The 23,109-nt window shown below is 35.6% G+C and overlaps 1 protein-coding gene across 5 annotated transcripts in view; it reads left to right on the top strand.

Annotated features, from left to right (window-relative positions):
• Positions 1-23,109, top strand: part of GPSM2 (G protein signaling modulator 2) — a 60,904-nt gene that overhangs the window by 5,759 nt on the left and 32,036 nt on the right. For 3 of the 5 annotated variants that reach the window (XM_064588719.1, XM_064588720.1, XM_064588718.1), the window contains exons 2-9: positions 13,543-13,764; positions 14,128-14,263; positions 14,587-14,729; positions 15,526-15,649; positions 15,763-15,878; positions 18,672-18,827; positions 19,756-19,864; positions 20,937-21,066. In XM_064588719.1, coding sequence (XP_064444789.1) covers positions 13,543-13,764; positions 14,128-14,263; positions 14,587-14,729; positions 15,526-15,649; positions 15,763-15,878; positions 18,672-18,827; positions 19,756-19,864; positions 20,937-21,066 — 1,136 coding nt within the window. Of the gene's footprint in view, positions 1-4,598; positions 4,904-13,542; positions 13,765-14,127; positions 14,264-14,586; positions 14,730-15,525; positions 15,650-15,762; positions 15,879-18,671; positions 18,828-19,755; positions 19,865-20,936; positions 21,067-23,109 lie in introns of all 5 variants that reach the window. The other 2 variants (XM_045897064.3, XM_045897063.3) reach the window with 2 other exon arrangements.

Raw genomic sequence — 23,109 nt, 5'->3', positions numbered from 1 at the left:
CTATTCAAAGTGTAACCCATTTTTTCCTCTTGGAAGTATCCTTCTTGCAGTCTAATTTGTTAGTCACTGTGTACTGCTACTGTTCCACCTACCTTGAAAATTGGAAATATTTTGGGGCACCTGGGTGGCTCAGTTGGTTGGGCGACTGCCTTCGGCTCAGGTCATGATCCTGGAGTCCCGGGATCGAGTCCCGCATCGGGCTCCCTGCTCGGCAGGGAGTCTGCTTCTCCCTCTGACCCTCCTCCCTCTCATGCTCTCTGCCTCTCATTCTCTCTCTCTCGCAAAAAAAAAAAAAAAAAATTCTTAAAAAAAAAAAAGAAAATTGGAAATATTTTAAGTTCTCTGTTACTGCATGACCTTTGCCTCTCACATCTAGTCAGTGTGCATTGTTTTTCCTTTTTCTTTAGGTACTCCTAGCCAGATTACTTAAGTACCCAGCCATTCTTAGGTCTGACTTACCTTGCTTTAGGCACTAATTTCCCACATCAGTCATATATTCTGATATCAAAATCATTTTTTTTTGCATTTAGTTGGCTCTTCAACATCTGCCGCACTAAACTCAGACTGAACTTTTCTCTCTGTTGGACTTTGTTTTTGCATCCTTCTTTATTATCCCCATTATTACCACAATGTGTATTTGTTATTATAACCTGTACCCTTGAGTCTAATATAAAAGAACTTCATTTAAAATATTTTCTTGAGGGGCACCTGGGTGGCTCAGTCGTTAAGCGTCTGCCTTTGGCTCAGGTCATGATCCCAGGGTCCTGGGATCGAGCCCCACATCACATGGGGCTCCCTGCTCTGCGGGAAGCCTGCTTCCCCCTCTCCCACTCCCCCTGCTTGTGTTCCCTCTCTTGCTGGGTCTCTGTCAAATAAATAAATAAAATCTTAAAGAAATATAAAATATTTTCTTGATTCTTCTTCCATATTTATCCCTGCTCAGATTGATAAAAGGTTACTGTATCTGACTTGAAACATTACAACTGAAAGGGATTTGGAGAATTTGACTATTGCACTTTAGAGGGAATTATTAGGATAAGAAAAGTTTAAAGAATTTAGATTAATCTGGAGGCAAGAAAAGTAAATTATATTTATTGTCTGATAGGTGTTACCAGTTTATAGAGATACTTAAAAGAAAGAATCAGACCAGAGGTTATTGGCATTTAAGTTGGATAGTTTGGATAAATTGGAAGGACAAAAGATATACATGTAACTGTGTATCCCCTATGTTTCCCCTATCACTTAGTTCGCAAATATTTTACTGCCAATGGAGTAGAGCAAGGCTAGGATTTATTTACTCTGATTGCATATCTTGGACAGTGCCTAGAAGTCCACCTACCCATATGAGAGTCTGCCTATTTTGACTTCCTAATCAGGTAATTAAATGTGAGGCAGAGTTATATACTACTTTATCTTTCTATATGCTTTTGTCAGTTTCTAGCATATAGAAAAAAATTATTTCATTTTATTTCTCTGGTCAGACCAAAAGGTGCTGTGAGTTAGCAGTGAGATTTTGGGAGCACTGTTTTTTAAAACCTGGGAGATTTTTGTTAGCAGTGAGATTTTGGGAGCACTGTTTTTTAAAACCTGGGAGATGCTATGAAGGACATATGTTTCCTTGTAAATTATTAGTTATAAGTCTTAATGGAGATTGGAGATTTGATGACTTTTTAACGTTCTTTCAAACCTATAATTTCCATTCCATTTCCTGGCCCTGTCATTAAATTTTCTTATCCTGATGAACATAATTTATTATTTATTGCAGATTTTATTACTGCTACACTGGTAATATATAAACTATGTGTTAAATATGAAGTGGGTTTTTTAACTCTGTGTAATGTGGAGCATGAATGAACACATTGTTACTAAATTGGTTAGAGAGTTCTTGCAGAATTAATCATTGAATCAAGAATTGCTTGTGGGACGCCTGGGTGGCTCAGTTGGTTAAGCATCTGCCTTCGGCTCAGGTCATGATCCCAGGGTCCTGGGATCAAGTCCCGCATCTTCTCCCTCTGCCTCTGCTTCTCTCTCTCTCTGTCTCTCATGAATAAATAAATAAAATCTTAAAAAAAAAAGAATTGCTTGTTAGTTCAGTGAATAATTATAAGAAATGCTACTTTATTGTTATGGAGATTGTAATGTAAGAGTGATTTGTTTGTGATACACTTCTTTTGAGAATTGTAAAACCATATTATAAATTGTCCTTATTGAAATGGTGAATAGCATTCTGTCTTCTTACTTTAATTATTTTTAAAATGTTTCTCTACACAGTCTTAAATAAGGTATTTCACAACTCCATTTATATGCATTTGTTAATTTGACTCCATGTTTACATTTTATTAAGTATGGAGTTAACATTTTTTAATGATTGGTAAAATTTGGAATTACATTATGATCTGGATGAAAAAATATTTCAAGTAAATTATAACTTAATTGAATTCAAAGTTAAATTTATTCTAATACTTCACCTTCTGCCCCATTTTATAAATAACAGCCTAAACCTCAGCATGGGTAGGGGAAGACCTTTTGGTTGACAGTTTAGCTGTTATGTAATCTAGATGTACTTTGAAGCTATGGCTATTAATATCTACGCTAATTCCTTTATAGTGTTTTATTTATTAAGGAGGATTCCGAACAAAAGAAAAAGAGTTTTGTTGGGTTAATAGCTGCTACCCTTTCTTTTCATCCTTTCTTAAGACACTGCTTCCTTTGTTGGCCAGGGAAGGTATAAAAGGAATATTTTGTGGTTTTTCTTTTTGTATGTCAAACTGGTTATTAATAAGAAAACCTAATTTCCTTTGGGAAGCTTGTCAGTATTCCCAAGGCTGGTCCTTTCCACCTTCCACCTCCTCACGGGTCCTTTTCTGCTCTGTTCCCTACTAACCTCTTTTCTAACTGTACTTGATTAACAAAGCAGTGGGTGTGTGTGATTTAGAGTCTAGTTTATGTTATAGTTGAAATATTTAAAAGGATGTTATGTGGCAAAGGAATTAGGTTTATTGGATGGCAGCAAAAGGAAAAAATGGGTAGAAATGGAAAGATTGCTCAAAGTATGGAACAAATTTCTAAAAGAACTGTTCAAATTAGGATTAGCCGCCTCAAGACCTTTCTGGGAATGCTGTGATAAATGTTAGACTAACTGACCTATAACGTTGTTTATAACAGATTCCAGGACTTAATAATTGTGTGTGTGTGTGTGTGTGTATATAATCTATGTATTTATATACACACACATATGTATATCTTACCTTATTTGTTTCTCTAAACTGCTGCCTTAGAAGTTATAGTTTATATCTGATGGCCTATAGTTTCTCTGTAATATATCTGGGTATGGGATTCGTTTTCATTTATCTATTTAGGATTTAGTGTGTGCTTCTTCAATCTGCTAATTTAAGTCTATCTTCAAGTCTGAAAAAAATCTGTCTTTATCACTGAAGATTTTGCCTTTACTTTTCTTTGTTTTTCTTTCTAGTACTGTAATTAGACCTCTGTAGAGCCTCTCATTTTGTCTCCCTTTTCTCTGAACTGCTCTTTGGTATTTTTCATCTCTTTATCTCTTTGTGAATGTCTGAATAATTTCTTCAGATATTCTTCTAGTTTACTCATTCTGTCTTTAGGTTATCTGCTGTTTAACCAGTACATTAAGTTACTAATACTAATGTTCATAGCAATACTTTTTTAATAGTAGCAAAAAAATGCAAAAACTACAATCCAAATGCCCATCAACAGCAGAATAAAAAATATATTTGGTATTCAATGGGATATGACACAGTGTAAATATGCAAACTGTAGCTGTGTGCGACAAGTGAGATGAATCTCGGAAACAATGTTAAGTAAAATCATACAAAATTAAATGATATAATTTTTAGGCCTATGCAGATATTGAACCAAGGTTATAACGACAAGCAAGGGAATAATGAACAAAATTCAGTTTAGAGATCACCTTAGAGGGGAAAGGAACGTGTGATTGGTTAAGTTGAGGCACCCAGACGACTTCAAAGGCAGTAATAATGTTCTTTATCTTCAACTGGGTGGTGTTATATAAATGTTTGTTGTGTCATTCTACTATACACATAGTTTCTAAATTTCTTTTGTACCTACTCAGTATTAATAAAAACATTTTAAAGACCTTAAAAAGTAAAAATAGAATGTACTCTGAGCAAATGAATACAAGTATAATTATCAGCACAAATGTCTTTGAAGGAATAAATTTAGAGTTTGGAATTGGCTTGTTCAAATAATTACTGAATTCTCATTTTGCCTGTTATAATAGCATTTTTTAAAGCTTAAAGTATCATATCTCTTTAGATACTCTAACACATTCTTCTATATCTGTTTATAATAGAAAATATTACATAAATTATTGTATTTTAAAACAATTTAAAAAATTAAGGTACAGGTCCCAAATAAATGTAATATATTCACATCCTTATTGAGAAGCTTTATGGCGACAGTTAAGCCCTTTGCTGTTTTTCTCCTGTGATTGACATGACAGCAGTCTGTGGAGTTAGCTGTGCGATTATGTACAGATTGGAATTACTTTAGGTTATTCTTTGAAAATAGGACTTCAAGCAAGGCATCTTGTATTCCTTTTGCAGAAATGTTGCTGAAGTGCTCCTGAAAGGGCCAGAGATGCAAGGATTTGGGACACATTTTGAACCTTTAAGCTGTCTGACATTGACCTCCTTTCATTATTAATAAAGAAGAAGCAGGAGCTTAGGATGTATTAACACCAACTCATTAATATACTAACCGGACAATGTTCTGCAACAATTCTACATTGTAAAGAACTGGATTGGCACTAAATAAAATAATTTCATATTTTACTCAGCTTATAATATGACTCGATGGAGGAAAATTTGATAAGCATGAGGGAAGACTATTCTTTTCATGTTCGTTACAGGTAAGACTACTGCTTTCATGGTGGCTTTTAATCCTTATTTAAACATGTATTTAGCTCTGATCATTTCAAATTTAAATTCGAATGTATTCAAAATATACTAGCCTTAGTTAGTATCTCCTATAAATGATATTTTGTTTTTGTTGTGTTTGTTATAAGTTTTTATATCCTTTCTATAGGAAAATGGTGGTGAAGATCGATTATATATTATTGTTTATTAATGTTTTGTGGACGAGTTTATGAATAGTTACTTTATATTTTCTAACTATTGTAATGCAAATATAAAAATGAAATATATTTCTAAATGTTTGGGGTAAAAGATGGATTTGTAATATGGTCAGATGAATGACCTAATTTTTGTGTTTCAGTTTTGAAATGGTGATCTTTTATAAATGAGCTTTTTAAAAAGTGGGTAATGTTGAAAGGGGTGGGTACTTTCTAAACATGATAAACTAATACCCAGTTTAATATTTAGTGATAAAATATTAATGACATTTTGGATACATTTAGGAACAAAGCAGTGATATCTGCATCATTATTTAACATTTTATTCTAAAAGTTCTGGTCATTGCACTAAACAATAAAATGAACATAAACATAAATATTGGAATGAAAGGCATGTAATTATTAGTAGGGTTTTCAGGATACTAATAGATTCTTTATCAAAACTGTTTTAAGTTAGTATTAAACATCAGAACTTGTAGCAATGGGTAGTATTCAGCATCTCTATTAAGTTGAAGTTGTTGATTACCAAATCTTAGATATCTTAACGTATGTTTAGGAAATAGATTTGTTGTCTTTTGGAGCAGATGACTCATGTTAGGGCAAAGTGCCACCACAAAAGTTTATATAGGTAAGATGAGGGTATTTCTATTTAAAAAAAAAAAAAAAGAAGAAGGGGCACCTGGGTGGCTCAGTTGTTAAGCGTCTGCCTTCGGCTCAGGACAAGATCCCAGGGTCCTGGGCTCGAGTCCCACATTGGGCTCCTTGCTTAGCAGGGAGCCTGCTTCTCCCTCTCCCTCTGCCTGCTGCTCCCCCCGCTTGTGCGTGTACTCTGTCTCTCAATAAATAAAATCTTTTAAAAAATAAAAATAAAAAGTTTTGAATAAAAGAAATGGAGGACATTCAACATAATTAAAATGAGCTTTTATTATATGAAAGGCCCTCACTCTACCCTTTTGGGCATAGTTCCAGAAACCTGGGAGTTATCTTACATGCTTTTTTCCTTTCTTACTCTCTATCCAGTGTGAAGTCATGCCAGTTGATCCTAAATGTTGATCCAGATTGATCTACCCATCTGGATCCTCCCTATCCCTGCAGTAGTTTAGGCCCCCATCATCTTCCTTCCAGACTCCCTCTATTCTCCATTCTTTTTTTTTTTTTTTTTTTAAAGATTTCATCCATTTATTTGACAGAGAGAGAAGGAGCACAAGCAGGGGGAGAAGCAGACAGAGGGAGAGGGAGAAGCAGGCTCCCGGCCGAGCAGGGAGCCCGATGCGGGGCTCGATCCCAGGACCCTGGGATCATGACCTGAGCCGAAGGCAGATGCTTAACCGACTGAGCCACCCACGTGCCCCTCTATTCTCCATTCTTACCTCTTAGAATCCATCTTTTTAATTTGCTGCTAGAGGGCTCAGTCTAAAAACACAGAGCTAACTACACAAATGCTGCTTTATCACTATGGTGGCTCCTAGTCACCTGTAGGGCAGAGTCAAGCTTAACATAGTATGCAAGATCTTCCATTTTCTAGCCTCTGTGTATTCCTTTGTCCTTACTTTCTCCAGTCCTCACCTTGCGCTTTGAGTTCTGGTTCTCTATACATGTCTTGCTCTTCCATGTTCTGTGCCTTTGCTCATGCTGCACCCTATGACTTGAATTATCTACTCCTGGAAACCATTTTTAAACAGTATATTTTGACTATGTGCCCTCCCTGTGCTCACATAACATCCTTTGCATATTTCTTTCTTTGTATCAACTCTATTAAAATTCATTGTATCTGTTTATATGTTTGTCTCCTCCTTGACTACTCCCTTCTTTGACCATTAACTTCCTTAGGGCAGCCATGATGGCTAGCTTGTTATCTGACTCATAGTGCACGTTTGATGAAATGTCCATTGAATTCCATTGGACATAACTATCAGATGAATCTAGTAAGTAAGATTTTATCTGTCTTACTAAGCATTTTCAAGGATGGTATACTTCTTAATACTGTAAGAGCAGCAGGTAAGGAGTGGATTATACTACTCCCTGTAGGAAGATCTTAGATTTGTCCTTCTTCCATGATAGGTCAAATATGGTTATATATTGGTATAGGACTTCACCAAAAGAAACTTTAAACTCTGTAACTATTTTTAGTAAGAATATGCCAAACAAAGCTCTGGCTTCATCAATGTTCTAAGATCAGCATTCTGTATATTAACTGGATTGTTGTATAATTGCAGATAATACTTTGTGTCCTTTATGTTAGGAGTCATGGCCTAGTATAAATTACTATTCTACTCTGGTAAACAGGTAGCATGTAATGTGTTATCCATATGGTTCTTTCGTTGTGGCAGTCCTCATCCATCCCTGGAGGAGTTTCTGTGGCACAATGAGTTTGTAATTTTGAAATGGGATAATCCTTCAAACACTAAGGAACCTCCTGAGAGATATAATGCTTTATGAAATATTTTGTGACCTATTTGTGAAGGTAAAGAGAAATGGAGACTGATAGTAAAATGAAATTAGTTTCTAAACTTTAAAACAGTATCTGAGGGGCACCTGGGTGGCTCAGTTGTTAAGCATCTGCCTTCGGCTCAGGTCATGATCCCAGGGTCCTGGGATCGAGCCCCACGTCGGGCTCCTTGCTCAGTGGGAAGCCTGCTTCTCCCTCTCCCACTCCCCCTGCTTGTGTTCCCTCTCTCACTGTCTCTCTCTCTGTCAAAAAATAAAATCTTTTATAAATAAATAAAACAGTATCTGATTGATTTTAAATTAATTATCATTAATTTTTTAGGCATGATGATAATTTTTTTTGAAAATGGTGATGAGTCTTAAAGAGGGCACGTACTGAATGGAGTACTGGGTGTTATACGCAAACAATGAATCATGGAACACTACATCAAAAACTAATGATGTAATGTATGGTGATTAACATAACAATAAAAAATAAAAAGAAAATGACTCTTAGAGATATATACTAAGATATTTACAAGTGAAATTGTATGCTTTCTGGGATGTACTTCAAAAGAATCTGGGGTTGGAGAGTGAGGATGGAAGTAGAGATGAAACATACTATATTACATATTGGTAATGTTGATGTTGAAAGATGGATATATCAGGTTCATTATCAAACTAGTTTCTCTAGTTTTGTATTTCTTTGAGAAATTTTTTTGTTCATACTTGTTACTATGGATAATAAACACTTCAGTACTTTCATATTGTAAAAATTAGACAATTGTATGCAAGTTGTAAAGGAATATAATTTTGGTGTTGAATTCTTCAGTTTTGCTAGGTAAATGTAGTTGTTAATATTCTTTCCTCAAGAATAGTTTGAGGTAATGTGGAATGGTGGAAATAGCACTGGGTTTGGAGACAAAGATAGGATTTCATTTCTCAGCTTTGCATTCCCATGATCTTATTAATAGGTCGTTCAACCTGTCTGAGCATCATTTTCCTCTTCTGTAATAATACCTATCTCAGAGCGTTATTTTGAGAGTTAAATTTGATATAATATATAGTAAAATCACTTTTAAAACTAAGTTACCAATCAAAATTCAAATCTAAATCAAGACAAATTTACACTACTTTCTCTTTCACAAAGTAAACTAGAATAACTAGATATATGTGGTAAATTGAATGGATGAAAATTGTTTGTGGGGCTAGGATTGATAATGGAAAAGATCCATGCTCAATTAGAACCCATAGAAGGTGGAGGGAGCTAAAGTCTATAAAAAGAGATTTGACAGCTGCAGAAGACAGCACAATGAAGATGCAGAGCACTCTTGTTTTGAATCTTGAGTCCTCAACCCCATCATTTATTCTTAAATAGTATGTAAACCCTTTGAGGGGAGGATCCGATTTGAACATAATCTGCATTAAAGCTTTTAAAATGATGTAGCATTGAGGTTTTTAATCCTCTTTTGCTTTCATTGGTATGCCATGAACACAAGAAACCAAAATTAAGGAAGTAAAGGAAGAAAAGTAAATAATAATAAAATATAAAAATCATTGAAATGACATGAGTTTGTGCAAAAATGAGGAATTATAGCTATAATGGTCTATTAGAAAAAACAAAAACATTTCAGTTAAGGATAATAGTACTGTGTTTATTTATAGTTATTAGGAATGTATTTTCTTTGATTATACAACTAGATAGGCCATTAGGAAGAGTAAAAGAAACTTTGTATGTGGGATGTATGTTAATGGAGTTATTTTCCCAGTTTGTCTTCTGTTCTGGGTATGTTCTTTGTTTCCAACCCAGCTGGTAAACAAATGAAGTAATTCTATTCTCTCATAGAGACAAAGAGGATATGAAATTACTTTCTCTCTTACTATTTAATGATCTTCTAAAAAATTTATAAACCAACCTGCCTTGCCTACTTTGCAATTAGATATATTTGATTGAGGCGTTGGGAGATTTTGCCAGAATATTGACTTCTTTTCTAATAAAATTATACCAGAGCCAAATATTTCTTAGAATTACTAATAAACTAGAGAGTTTGGGACTTTATTTTGGGACTTAGTTACTGAAGTAACTTTGCTAAGGTAGTTTCCCTTACAGGGTATTCTTACTTCATGGACTTCAGAGACAGCTGAGTAGCCAGCAGGGTTCCAGTTTGCTGTCATTCGTCCTAATGAAAATTATCCAAAATGCCTTTTTAAGGGGGCGCCTGGGTGGCTCAGTCGGTTGGGCATCTGCCTTCCGCTTGGGTCATGATCTCAATGTCCTGGGATCAAGTCCTGCATTGGGCTCCCTGCTCAGCAGGGAGTCTCCTTCTCTCCCCCCCACCCCCAGCTGGTGCATGCATGCGCTCACTCATGCACGCTCTCTCTGTCAAATAAAATCTTTAAAATAAAATAAAATGCCTTTTTAAAAATTTGTAGCTCTTATGACACTATTTAGTCTATAGCTAAATTAATATTATATACAACATCATTTGGTTTGATGGTTCCAGAATAATGTGTAAGCTTAAATCCAGAAAGTCAAATATTTGTGGTGAAGATATTTATTTGAAGAAGACATTTTTCTGGTTTATATGGATATAGTAAACATGTTGTAAATTTCCAATTTTTTACATGCCTTATATCTGAATAGCCAGTTCTACCTTATCTCTGATTTCCTGGCCAGCCAGCTACCCATCCTGAACAGATGGTGCTGTTGCGTGTAACTATTTCTCTACCTCTCCCTCAGTAAATACTCAGTGAATACGATCATTAGTATTCCATTGTACCGTGCATTTTCTTTAATACTCTATTGATGGACATTTAAATTGTGTGGGGTTTTTTGCTGCTGTGAACATCCTTTCACATATATTTTTTTGAATTTGTGTACCTATAGATTTAATATCAATTCCTAGCAGTGAAATTGCTCAGTATATAATTTACATAATTAGAATAATGCTTAAATTAAAAATTTTTAATAGGGGCGCCTGGGTGGCTCAGTTGGTTAAGCGACTGCCTTCGGCTCAGGTCATGATTCTGGAGTCCCGGGATTGAGTCCCACATTGGGCTCCCTGCTCAGTGGGGAGTCTGCTTCTCCCTCTCCCGCTCTCCCCCTCTTGGGCTCTCTCTCTCTCATTCTCTCTCAAATAAAATCTTTAAAAAAATTTTTTTTTTAATAGAGGTGTACCTGGGTAGCTCAGTTGGTTAAACTTCTGCTTCGGCTCAGATCATGATGGGATCGAGCCCTGCATAGGGCTCCCTGCTCACTGGAGAATCTGCTTCTCCCTCTGCCTCCCTCTACTTGTATTCATGCGCACATGCTCTCTCACGCTCGCTTAAATAAGTTAAATAAATAAATCTTTCAAAAAATAAAAAATTTTAATAGAAAAAGTAATATATTTTATATGTAAAAATACATTTTCCAATTTCTTTCCTGTGGTAATTCTTGTAAGTTCAGTGGTTTTGGTATTCAGACAAATAAAGACACCTCGTTTTGGTAGCTCATCTAGCAGAAGAACACTTTAATAAAATCACATTTTTACATGGTAGTCTTTTGCTACCTTGTTTCTCTTCACACACAATATACTGGTAATCTTATAAAACCTTAAACAAAAATAATCTTTTTCTTTATGAAGTCTCTAATTTTCAGAAATATAGTTCTAAAGGGCAGTTTTTACTTGTGAAAAACAAATTGGTTTTATTAATTTGAAATGACATGAAGAAATATAGCAATTTACGTTTTCTGATTTAACCGATTAATTTTTCCATGTACTTAAGATCTTCCATCTTTGTATCTAATTGACTTGGTCTAATGTTGAAGCAAAATGTTAAATAGAGGTTTACTTGCATTATTTTGCTTAGATCATAAAGTGAGGGTGAAATCACTAGTCTGACTATGAACAGAGAGTATCCTTTGGCTAAATTACTTGAATTGTAAAAAAAAAAAAAAAAAAGATACCTGCATATAAAACTTGAAAATTACCTATCAGAGATGACTACATAAATCTGTTTATCCCGAACTAAAAGCCAGCTTTGAGCCTTTGCAATTGGCTCTGTTAATCTTAGTCCAGACTTTTCTCTTAGGCTTACCAGATTTATTTTCTACTTTTGCAATTCCATTTTAATTTATGGCTTTAAGGAACCTTGACATTTTATAGGCCAAAGGAAGTATCTGAATGTTAATTGACCTGCTACTAGAAATACAGAAGTATAATCGTGTTTGAATTTAGGGTGAGTGGTGGTTTAATTCACATTTCCTGGTAAAGCAGTGATTCTCAACTCTGGCTTGTATGTTGGAATTACCTGGAGGTATTTAAAAAATACTGTGAGCCAGACCTCATACCCAGAGAGTAGGACCCAGCATTGAGAGTTTTATTTATTTATTTTTAAAGATTTATTTCTTTATCATAGAGAAGGGCAGAGGGAGAGAGTCATAAGCAGACTCCACCCTGAGTGTAGAGCCTGACACGGGGCTTGATCTCATGACTCTGAGATCACAACATTAAGATCACCACCTGAGGCGAAACCAAGAGTTGCACGCTCAACCAACCGTACCACCCACGTGCCCTGCATTGAGAGTTTTAAACACTCCACATGAACTCTGCTGTTGTGCAGCCAGGATTAAGAATCACTGCTCTGTTAGAGTTGTTCAAAGCTAATTCTAGTAAGGAGTAATTTCGTGTTGCTCACAAAATCAAAATGCTTGATGAGCTCAACCAGGATTTTCTAAAGGGTGATATGTGTACCAGTCGTATTACATAAGGTAATTTTGCTTTCTTATTTTACTTACATATTTGTCTTAATGTGCATTAGAAAATAAACATAAGTATCACATCAAACTCAACAGCTCCATGGATACTGCTTTGGATGAAGCTAGAGGTTTTTTTTAAGGACATGTGCCGATTTCAAAATTTGCCAAATTATAGAAACACATTTAAGTGAATGATTAGGTAATACATAGACATAGCAGAAATCATAAAAATGTTGAAGAAACACAGTGGCAACTTTGGTGAAAGGCACCTACTAAAGTCTAGGATTAGAACCTGAAGTATCAGTGCTTTTTCTTCTACATAGATTTATACTAACTTAATTCTTCTGGCTTTTTTTTTTTTTTTTTTTTTTTTATTGAGAGAGATAGTGATAGAGAGCATGAGAGGGGGAGAGTCAGAGGGAGAAGCAGACTCCCCGCCGAGCAGGGAGCCCGATGTGGGACTCGATCCCGGGACTCCAGGATCATGACCTGAGCTGAAGGCAGTCGCTTAACCAACTGAGCCACCCAGGCTCCCAATTCTTCTGGCTTTTAAAAATCCAGTGACAGACTTTGAGAATTAGAATTTCTGCAAATCTTTTAAATTATTGCTTTCTAACATAAAGTTTCTTGACACTTAGTTCTCTTATGGATGTGTGCCTTATAGATCAAAATATTTTGCTCCTCTTTTTTTCTGAGGTATAGATGATCATGTGGTGAGAACAGGAAGGAGTGTGTGTCTGTATGAGTGTATGAGACAGAAAAAGAGGTATAGATGGTAGTAGGAAGGGTTGATGGACAGGTGAGTAGATCACTTCGATATGTGGATAGAGAAGGGTGTTAATTATAGGCCTTCACCTTCCCCAGGTACCTGTTTTTTCCCCAAACTCTCAGGAAGTCTGTATGACTGCCACAACTCAGAATAGTTTAGGAAACACTACTTTAGTTTCTCTCATTGGTAAAGTGGGTTGCTCTGGATGGGCCATTTAAAATGGGCTCTGTATAGAGATACTTAGCTATCCTTTATAAAAGACCTCTGAGGCTCAGAAATATTCGATTAGGCAAATTAGCGCGTGCTATAAATAATAGTTGACTGTTTTATCAATAATGTATATCTACTTCAATTATAGAGGCAGCTTTTCTGAGCAAGAGTAGCCACAGTCAACATTAAAATGATATTACCTGAAGTTAGAAATACTGTGGTGCGGTTGTAATGTACTGTTGTAAATGTCTGTCCTGTATAATTTTATAGAATGGAAGCTTCTTGCCTAGAACTGGCCTTGGAAGGGGAACGTCTGTGTAAATCAGGAGACTGCCGTGCTGGTGTGTCCTTCTTTGAAGCTGCAGTTCAAGTTGGAACTGAAGACCTAAAAACACTTAGTGCTATTTACAGCCAGCTGGGCAATGCTTATTTCTATTTGCATGATTATGCCAAAGCATTAGAATATCATCATCATGATTTAACTCTTGCAAGGTAATTTAAGCTTTTTAATACCCTTCCTCCCTAAATGTCCCTTAAAATATTTTCATTCAATTAAAAAAATGAACTTAATACATTTTAGTGAGTTCTAATTCAGTAGCATTGCATTCTAAAACTAGTCTTTAGGCTGATCACAGTTTAATTAAATGAATTAATAGTAGTGAACGACCCTAGAGTTTAATTAAATGAATGAAAATTAATTAAATTTAAATACAGAAAGGTCAGTTTAAAATTTTTATTTAAAGTAGGTTTCAAGGCTAATGGGTCCTTTATACCTAAAGCATGTCAGTTGTCTTCTGGGGAAAACTATACTCTGGCTGCTTTATTTTTAACACCACTTCCTTTTTTTTCTTCCAGGACTATTGGAGACCAGCTGGGGGAAGCCAAAGCTAGTGGTAATCTGGGAAATACCTTAAAAGTTCTTGGGAATTTTGATGAAGCTGTAGTTTGTTGTCAGCGACACCTAGATATTTCTAGAGAGCTTAATGACAAGGTAATAAGGAACATTAGATGGCAGGCCAAATGTTTTCATTGAAATTGCTTTGTGTTTTAATCCTATTTAATTATTCTGTAGTTTACTAAAAGTTAATACCAAAAAAAATTCATAGAAAAAATTTAAAAATTTAAAATAGCAAAGAAAAAGAAAATAACACATTCTTCTTTCATAAGTAATCATTTGTTTGGTTCTGTGTGGATGGCCAATGCAAACATTTCTTTTTCTTGACCATCAAGGATATTATAAATGAATATGTGATTGGCATTAGAATACTTGGCTTCTGATTTCAAAATGTAAATTCTGCTGATATCTTCATCTAGGTGGGAGAAGCAAGAGCACTTTACAATCTTGGAAATGTGTATCACGCCAAAGGGAAAAGTTTTGGCTGCCCTGGTCTTCAGGACATGGGAGAATTTCCAGAAGAAGTGAGAAATGCCCTTCAGGCAGCTGTGGATTATTATGAGTAAGTAGCACTGATGCAGTCATGTGGCCCACCTAAGCCTTGGATCTACTCTACATTCTTTATCCAGTAATACATTTTTAAGTTTGGCAAAGGTTTTAGAATTATGGACTAGCAAGTAAAAATAAACCACCAAATTGCTGCTAACTGTTTTAGTGTTAGGAGTAATCCCCTTCCAGGAAAGCTTTCCTTTAAACTGTTAGCCAGTGCCACTTAGTGGCAAAAACAAGAAATATCAATCATTAGCCTAAGTTATGTGGAGTAAATTTAGTCTCTTAACTAGTAGAATTTCATAGAACTTCTTAGCTGTAAGGGTTCTAAGATTGACCCCGTTTTTGACTTTGGACAGAAACCTGCCTGAATGATTCAGTAAAGTGTTCCCAGTTATTTAATATTCCCAGTTCTCAGTTAGTGTTCCCAGTTCTCACCCTCCATCATAGATATATCTTTTTTTTTTTAAGATTTTATTTATTTATTTAGAGAGAGAATGTGCACGTGAGCGGGGGGAGGGGCAGACAGAGAGGGAGAGAATCTCAAGCAGACTTCCTGCTGAGCACAGAGCCAGATGTTGGGCTTGATCTTACAACGCTGAGATCATGAAATGAGCCGAAATCAAGAGTGGGACACTCGACCAACTGAGCCCGCCAGGCATCCCTTTCATAGACATAGCTTTAAAATGTGGCACATTACAGCTCTAAGCTTATTTAAAATTTTTTTGATAAAAAGAATTTGATTTGTAAGTCAAATCAATACATTTTTTTCTCAGACTTATTTTTTCACAACTTTTCTTACCATTTAGGGAAAACCTATCACTAGTGACTGCTTTGGGTGATCGAGCAGCCCAAGGACGTGCCTTTGGAAATCTTGGAAATACACATTACCTACTTGGCAACTTCAGGGATGCGGTTATAGCTCATGAGCAGGTATAGTGCAAGGCTTCAGAGCCAGATCATTTTCTCCATCAGTGTTTTGAACAGTGATTAGATTATTCTTTAGTTTTATTATAGCTATATCTAATTAGAATTTTCTGTTTCAGCGTCTCCTTATTGCAAAAGAATTTGGAGATAAAGCAGCTGAAAGAAGAGCATATAGCAACCTTGGAAATGCATATATATTTCTTGGTGAATTTGAAACTGCCTCTGAATACTACAAGTTAGTCTAATATTTCTGTAGATAAATGTAAAATGAGTAGTTATGCAATCCTATTAAATGATAGGCTTTGGGTTTAAAACCTGCTTTTTGCACATACTAGCAGTAGGACCTTGTGCTTCTAAGCCTCAGTTTCTTCATCTGTAACGGATAATGCCAATTCCTTGCTTTTGGTATTGTTGTGAGGATTGAATAAAAGAATAAATTCAGCACTTACTTTGCATAGGACCTGGTATTATTGTACCTTAGGTTAAATGGTAGTGGTATGACTCCTTTATATTTTTGTAAGTTTTTATCTTTAAAACTAATTGTTTTTAAGTGAAATTCTAAACTTTTAAAGTCTTTTTTTTTTTTAAGATTTATTTATTTGACAGAGAGAGACACAGCAAGGGAGGGAACACAAGCAGGGGGAGTGGGAGAGGGAGAAGCAGGCTTCCTGCTGAGCAGGGAGCCCGATGCGGGGCTCAATCCCAGGACACCAGGATCATGACCCGAGCCGAAGGCAGACGCTTAATGACTGAGCCACCCAGGCGCCCCATAAACTTTTAAAGTCTTTTAAACCTGTTTAGCATGTGGTGTGTGTGTGTGTGTATGTGTGTGTGTGTTTATTTATTTATTTATTACCCAATTATGTGTTTGAAGAAAAGCCACAAGAAAGCCTGATAACAAAAATATGCCCTAGTTTTTGCCAGTGATCACTGAATTTTTTTCCCTACCATCGCACCCCCTTGTTGAGCAGTGTTGAGCACTCTCCTCTGCCCATCTTTGATCCTCACCGTAAACTGAGGCCTCATTCACTTACCTGAGGAGTTAGCAAACCCAGCTTCTTCTGGGCAGGGTCTTTCTGATCTATCAATAGACTTGAAACATAGGTAATAGCAAAGTGTAGACTGTTTGAGATTGTCCGGTCTATGCTTTCTAGTTTGGAATTTTCTCTAATTAGTGGGGATTGAAGGCCCATGCAGACCTTAGGCAGAAGCCAGTTTGAACCACAGATACAGTGATTGATTTGTATTTTATTGTTAAAGAATCCAATGTGAGAGAGTTTTGGACAGTTTGTTATCTAAAAAAACGGTAAAATTGCTTTGGGTCCATTTAAAAAACTAGAATGTCATCCATCGTACTCTAAACATTGACCAATGGTAAATATTTGTTGGTTGGTTAAATATGAAATATCCTTCCAAATAAAATATATTACTATATAAGGAGTATATATTTTGATTTTAAATAGAAAATTTCTTATATTTTAAAGCAAAAGACAGATATCTTAGTTAATGAATGATCTACTTGTATTAAATACTGAAAAGTTCTGTAAGAAAGTGGATGGTGGCTATTTGACTAAAAAGCATGAGTATAAAGTAATGAAACTTCCTCCCACTGCCCTCTCCATAAGTAGGCTAGAACTCAGAGAGAACTCTCCTTTAGAATTGTTTTCAGGACCACACAAGAAAACTGTCTTAACAGTTTAAAGATTTTTTAAATTTTATTTATTCATGAGAGAGAGAGAGAGAGAAGCAGAGGGAGAAGCAGGCTCCCCACAGAACAGGGAGCCCGATGTGGGACTGGAGCCTGATGCGGGACTTGATCCCAGGACCCCAGGATCATGACCCGAGCTAAAATAAAGGCAGACACTTAACCGACTGAGCCACCCAGGTGCCCCTGTCTTAACATTTTAAATTTATATCCTTCAGGATAGAAAGCAGTAGTTTGGTAAACCTACTTTAGCAATTGAATTTGGTTCCAGAAGGACTTCTGAACATTTACAAATTAACTATACCCTCAAAGAATAATGATGTGCCAGAAAGATACCCCAGGATCTGAAAGCAAATCCAAAAGTCTTCCAAAAATGTATGAGAGGAGGCAATATTACAATACGTGTGTAATAAGTGTGTAGCCTCCCAAGGTAACAGCTTTGAAGGTATCATTATTAAATACATAATTTCAGGTTTGCTTAAAGCTATCGGATTATCATATACTTATTTTTCATATAATTATAAATCATATGAAATATTTATACTATTTGGCAGAAATAATAGGAGCCATTTAAGTTATTGGAGCTAAAGCATCTGTAGGATTAAGTGCTGACGATAATAACAAAACAGTATTAACATTTATTATCATATACTGTGAACAAGATGCTATTCTAAGCACTTCATGTATACTAATTCATTTAATCCTCACAAAACCCTGTGAGGTATTTTCCCCATTTTACATATGAAGAAACAGAGAGAGGTTGAGTGAATTGCCCCATTACAGAGCTAATAATTGGCAAAGTTGGGATTTGAACCCAGTCTGGCTCTAGGGTCCACACTCTTAGCTGCTACACTAGCTTCTCGTTGACGATTCAGTGAATATTAGGTAGAATTTGGTTAATGTTTAAATATGGTATTTAATATTTTTCATGAATCAGTGACTAATAACCTATACATTAGAATTTTAACTAAGTATTTTAAGTTTTGACAAAATGCAAAGACAACAGTCTGATTGCAAAGAGATGTTATGTGGACAAAATTCTCTTACTTTAAGTTATTGCTACTACGACTGGGACAGTTTTTTTTTTTTAAATGTTAAAAATTCTATATTATATAGAGTATATCTATATTAGAGTTTGGATTTGGTTTTTGTGATTCCAAGACATCTTTTCATTTTGTCTAAACGTAGTGGAGAAAGTGTGGGATATTAAACTCTAAAATAGATTTACTTTAAAGGCAGAAGGAAAAACGAGAGTTTGATTTTACAATTAGTATAGCCAAAAATAAAAATGATCATTGTGTAAGAATTAATTTCTTTTTTCAGAAAGACACTACTCTTGGCTCGACAGCTTAAAGACAGAGCTGCTGAAGCACAGTCTTGTTATAGTCTTGGAAACACATACACTTTGCTTCAAGACTACGAAAAGGCCATTGACTATCATCTGAAGCACTTAGCAATTGCTCAAGAGCTAAATGACAGGCAAGTTATACACCTTTTTACTATAATTATCATAAAATATAGATGCATTAGTGAATCCCTAGAATTTTTCCTTTGTTTTTGTTTGTTTTCTTTTTAATTCTTTTTCAAGGAATTTCTTCTGTTTGAGTCACCTCTTCTCTATATTATTGTTTGAAGGACTAGCATGTCTGAGAAGATTAGACTGGCCCATATAGCCTTGAACCAAGACACAAATAGGTCACAAACTCAGTTGCCTACAAAGGTCCTCCTGACTGGATCAGTATGAGAATTATGGTCAACTTACATATAAGGCCCAATGTAAAGGGCACAGCTGCTCCTCAGCTCCAGCTCATTGTTGCTAGGCAGGCCCGCGGATGTTATGTCCATATACTCCTCTTTTTTAAAGAGAAGCTGGAAGTCCTGAGTTTTATTTGAAATCTTCTGATTTTTAAATGTTGATGGCTATTTAAAAAAAAAAAATGTATGAAAAAGCAGTATATCTGTGCATACATTTAGTCCATGATGTTTGCTTTAGGAAGACAGATTTTTACTTCATTATAAAGAACTTCTCTGTAGTTGTTCAAAATGAAGTATGCTACTTCTAGTGAGCTCTCTCCCCAGTGGTATTCAAACATGGACTGAATGATTACCTGGGCTATCATGGAAAGAAAATGGAGTAGTTTAACTAGAAGACCTATCCCTGAGATTTTATTATTTCATAATAAATTGTATGTTTTAAAAGAATGCTTCCCATTTTAATACCTGACACTGAGTTCAGTATTATCTGGATAGTCTAATAAGTCTCTTATGTTAAGAAAGTATGTTCTTTATATGAAAGACCAAATAAATCCAAAGCATTATTTATGCCTTTAATTACTACTAGATAGCTTTTATTCCACACACAGCTCTCTTTCAGATAACTGCATGTTAGCTTTGAATTGTTTTGTAGAATTGGTGAAGGAAGAGCATGTTGGAGCTTAGGAAATGCATACACCGCTCTAGGGAATCATGATCAAGCGATGCATTTTGCTGAAAAGCACTTGGAAATTTCAAGAGAGGTATGAAACTAAAACACTGCTATCTGTGCTATTATGATTCACAAATTAGCAGGGCGGGGGGAAGCCCTATTATTTCTCTAGATAGCTCCAATGTGACCTAGTAATAAATTTAACTATGTTATTCCCTTGGCCTAAGAACTGCACAAAGTATTTTAAGATACAGATCAGAGGTCTGTTTGCATTGGCCTTGATGTAGGAAGACTGGAAGGTAAGGCCAGGCATGGCAGAATGGAAAGATTACTGAAATATGCCTCCTGTCTCTACATGGAAAAGTAGCATGGTATAGAAACAAAAACATAATTTGTTTTGCAAACATGATTTTTATAATCAAAGATTGGTTCCTGTTACAGTTTTGCCACTTTCTGGCTATTTGAGCTTGGAAACCTTTTCTGAGTCTCATTTCTCCCATTTGTAAAATGAGTAATATCTACCTTGCAAATCATTATAAGAATTACAGATAGTGTATATAAAAGTGCCTTGTGTAATGCTTAGTGCTGGCTTAATATATATTAACTATTACTATGGAATGGAAACAAAATAAGGAAATTTTAATCGTGTGATGCCAAGTTAATGTGTCACAGAATAACCTACATTACTATTAAATATGATTATAGAAATTAAAAGCAACTAATATTTAGAGAATGAATTGATACAATGTAATTAGCTTTCCTATTGCCATACTTTAGAAATTTCCCTTTTCTTTAAAACAATTTTTTTTTTTTTAAGATTTTATTTATTTATTTGAGAGAGAATGAGAGAGAGCACGAGAGGGAAGAGGGCAGAGGGAGAAGCAGACCCCCTGCTGAGCAGGGAGCCCGATGCGGGACTCAATCCCAGGACTCCAGGATCATGACCTGAGCCGAAGGCAGTCGCTTAACCAACTGAGCCACCCAGGCGCCCTCTTTAAAACAATTATTGAAAAAACCCCTTTCGTTCAGTGTCTTAATTCTAGTATAACTATTTTCATTTCTCTATATTTTCTTCCAGTTTTAGGTTCACAACATTTTCAGCTAATCTTCACCATTCTTTATTTTTAAATACTACTCTAAAATATAAATGCTTGTCGTTGTAGGTTGGGGATAGAAGTGGTGAACTAACAGCACGACTAAATCTCTCAGATCTTCAAATGGTTCTTGGTCTGAGCTACAGCACAAATAATTCAGTAATGTCTGAGAATATTGAAATTGATAACAGTTTGCATGGTAAGTAATAGGTATTCAAACCCAATTTCTTTATTCTCAATTACATTACCTATCACATGTTTACCATATCCAGAGAGAATATATAACAGGAAGCTCAACTTTTATACTACCTTTTTGCTTTACACCAGTCCTATTGATTTATCAATACAGAATATAGTATTTTCAGCTGTTATCATGAACTTAGGAAAGGTAAAGGTATGTTTATTTTCTTTTGTAAAAATACATTTAAATTCTCTATGGGCTCACTCAAAAATTTGTAAATGTGAAGATGTAAAAATTAAAACACATATTGTTTGGTTCTTTTTAATTCAAATGTTTTTACATATTTGATTTTTGTTTAGCTCTTTTCTTCCCATTTTTTTCTTTTTTTTTTTTTTAAGATTTTATTTATTTGAGAGAGAGAGTAGGTAGTAGCAAGCAGGGGGAGGGAAAGGGACAAGCAGACTACACTCAATGTGGAGCCTGACGCAGGGCTCCACTTCATGACCCTCAGATCATGACCTGAGCTGAAATCAAGAGTCAGACACTTAACCGACTGAGCCACCCAGGCGCTCCTCCCATTTAATTTCTAAGGTGATCTCTTAGTATTTTTACTATTTTTTTAAAATTCAGAAAACCTGGGAAATTTTCTTGAGGTCAGCACCTACAGAAAGATTTGCTTTGACATTGCCACAGGGAAAGACATGCTTGAATGTCTCTGTTTCTACATGAAAAAAATTGTACTTTTTTTTTTAAAAGTAAGCCTTATGCCCCATGTGAGGCTTGAACTCATGACCCTGAAATCAAGAGTCGCACACTCTAACCATGAGAGACTGTGGACTCTGAAAAACAAACTGAGGGTTCTAGAGGGGAGGAGGGTGGGAGGATGGGTTAGCCTGGTGATGGGTATTAAAGAGGGCATGTTCTGCATGGAGCACTGGGTGTTGTATGCAAACAGTGAATCATGGAACACTACATCAAAAACTAATGATGTAATGTATGGTGATTAACATAACATAATAAAAAAAATACAACAACAAAAAAAAGTTGCACGCTCTACTGACTGAGCCAACCAGCTGCCCCCAAAATTCAACTTCTGATTAAAGAAATAAAAAGGGACAATATTAGAGTCACATTTTTTAATACTCTATACATGATTGTGTGAGATCCATTTTACAGATTTTATAGAGAATTAAAAATTCTAAGTCTGATAAAAGTTACCAATACAGATTAATGTTTTGAACTTAGAAGTCAGTGAAAAATCGAGCTTCCATCTCTCATTTCCTTCTCTAAACTCATATAAAAAAAGGAAGAAGGAAGAGAAATTAGCAGCTAGTCATCTGATTAAGACTTGGAAAGAACATTTAGTGAAAGATTCTGAAGTATGGGTAATGTATGGGACTGTGTGCTTTGCAACTGAGTAATGGGCTGAAAAGTTTCTCTGTGCTTAATTTTCAAGTAGGGTATGTTGTAATAGCTCTCATATTTTAACAAACTGTTGTCCTCATGGACCCCTCTAAATGTAGACCCATTTTTTTGTTCCCACTTATAAAAAAACTTGAAAATAGTATTAATGTTCATTACTTTTTCACTTCCTATTCTCTGCTCAAGTCACTCTGCTTGGGCTTTGGCTTCATCATGACACTGAAACCTTCTCAAGGTTACCAGAAATCTCCATTTTACCAAATCATTGATCAGTTTTCAAATGTCAGGTTACTTGATTTCTCAGCAATGTTTCCTGCCGCTGATCATTCCCTTCTCAAAATACTTTGCTCATTTGGCTTCCAGGATTACCCTCCTTTTCTGGTTTGCTCTCACCTCACTGGCCACTCTCAGTCTTCATTACTCTCTCCTTATCATCTTTCCATCCTTGAAATTTGTAGTGCCCAGAGATCAATTCTTGGACCTCTTCTTCCTTCCCCCTTCCTTCTCTCCCTCCCTATTTTCTTTCTATCCTATCCTTCCTTCCTTTCTGATTTTATCCTTTTTCCTCTTATCCTATACTCTAGATCAGTGCTTCTTTTTCTTTTAAGATTTTACTTATTTGTAAGAAGAGAGAGCACA

The sequence above is a fragment of the Mirounga angustirostris genome, unplaced genomic scaffold (assembly GCF_029215605.1).
Source record: "Mirounga angustirostris isolate CCGP_5_RB_7025 unplaced genomic scaffold, mMirAng1.0.hap1 SCAF_4, whole genome shotgun sequence".
NCBI classification, from domain to species: domain Eukaryota; kingdom Metazoa; phylum Chordata; class Mammalia; order Carnivora; family Phocidae; genus Mirounga; species Mirounga angustirostris.
Note: the sequence above shows the minus strand (reverse complement) of the source record. Positions and strands in the feature narration are given on the sequence as shown.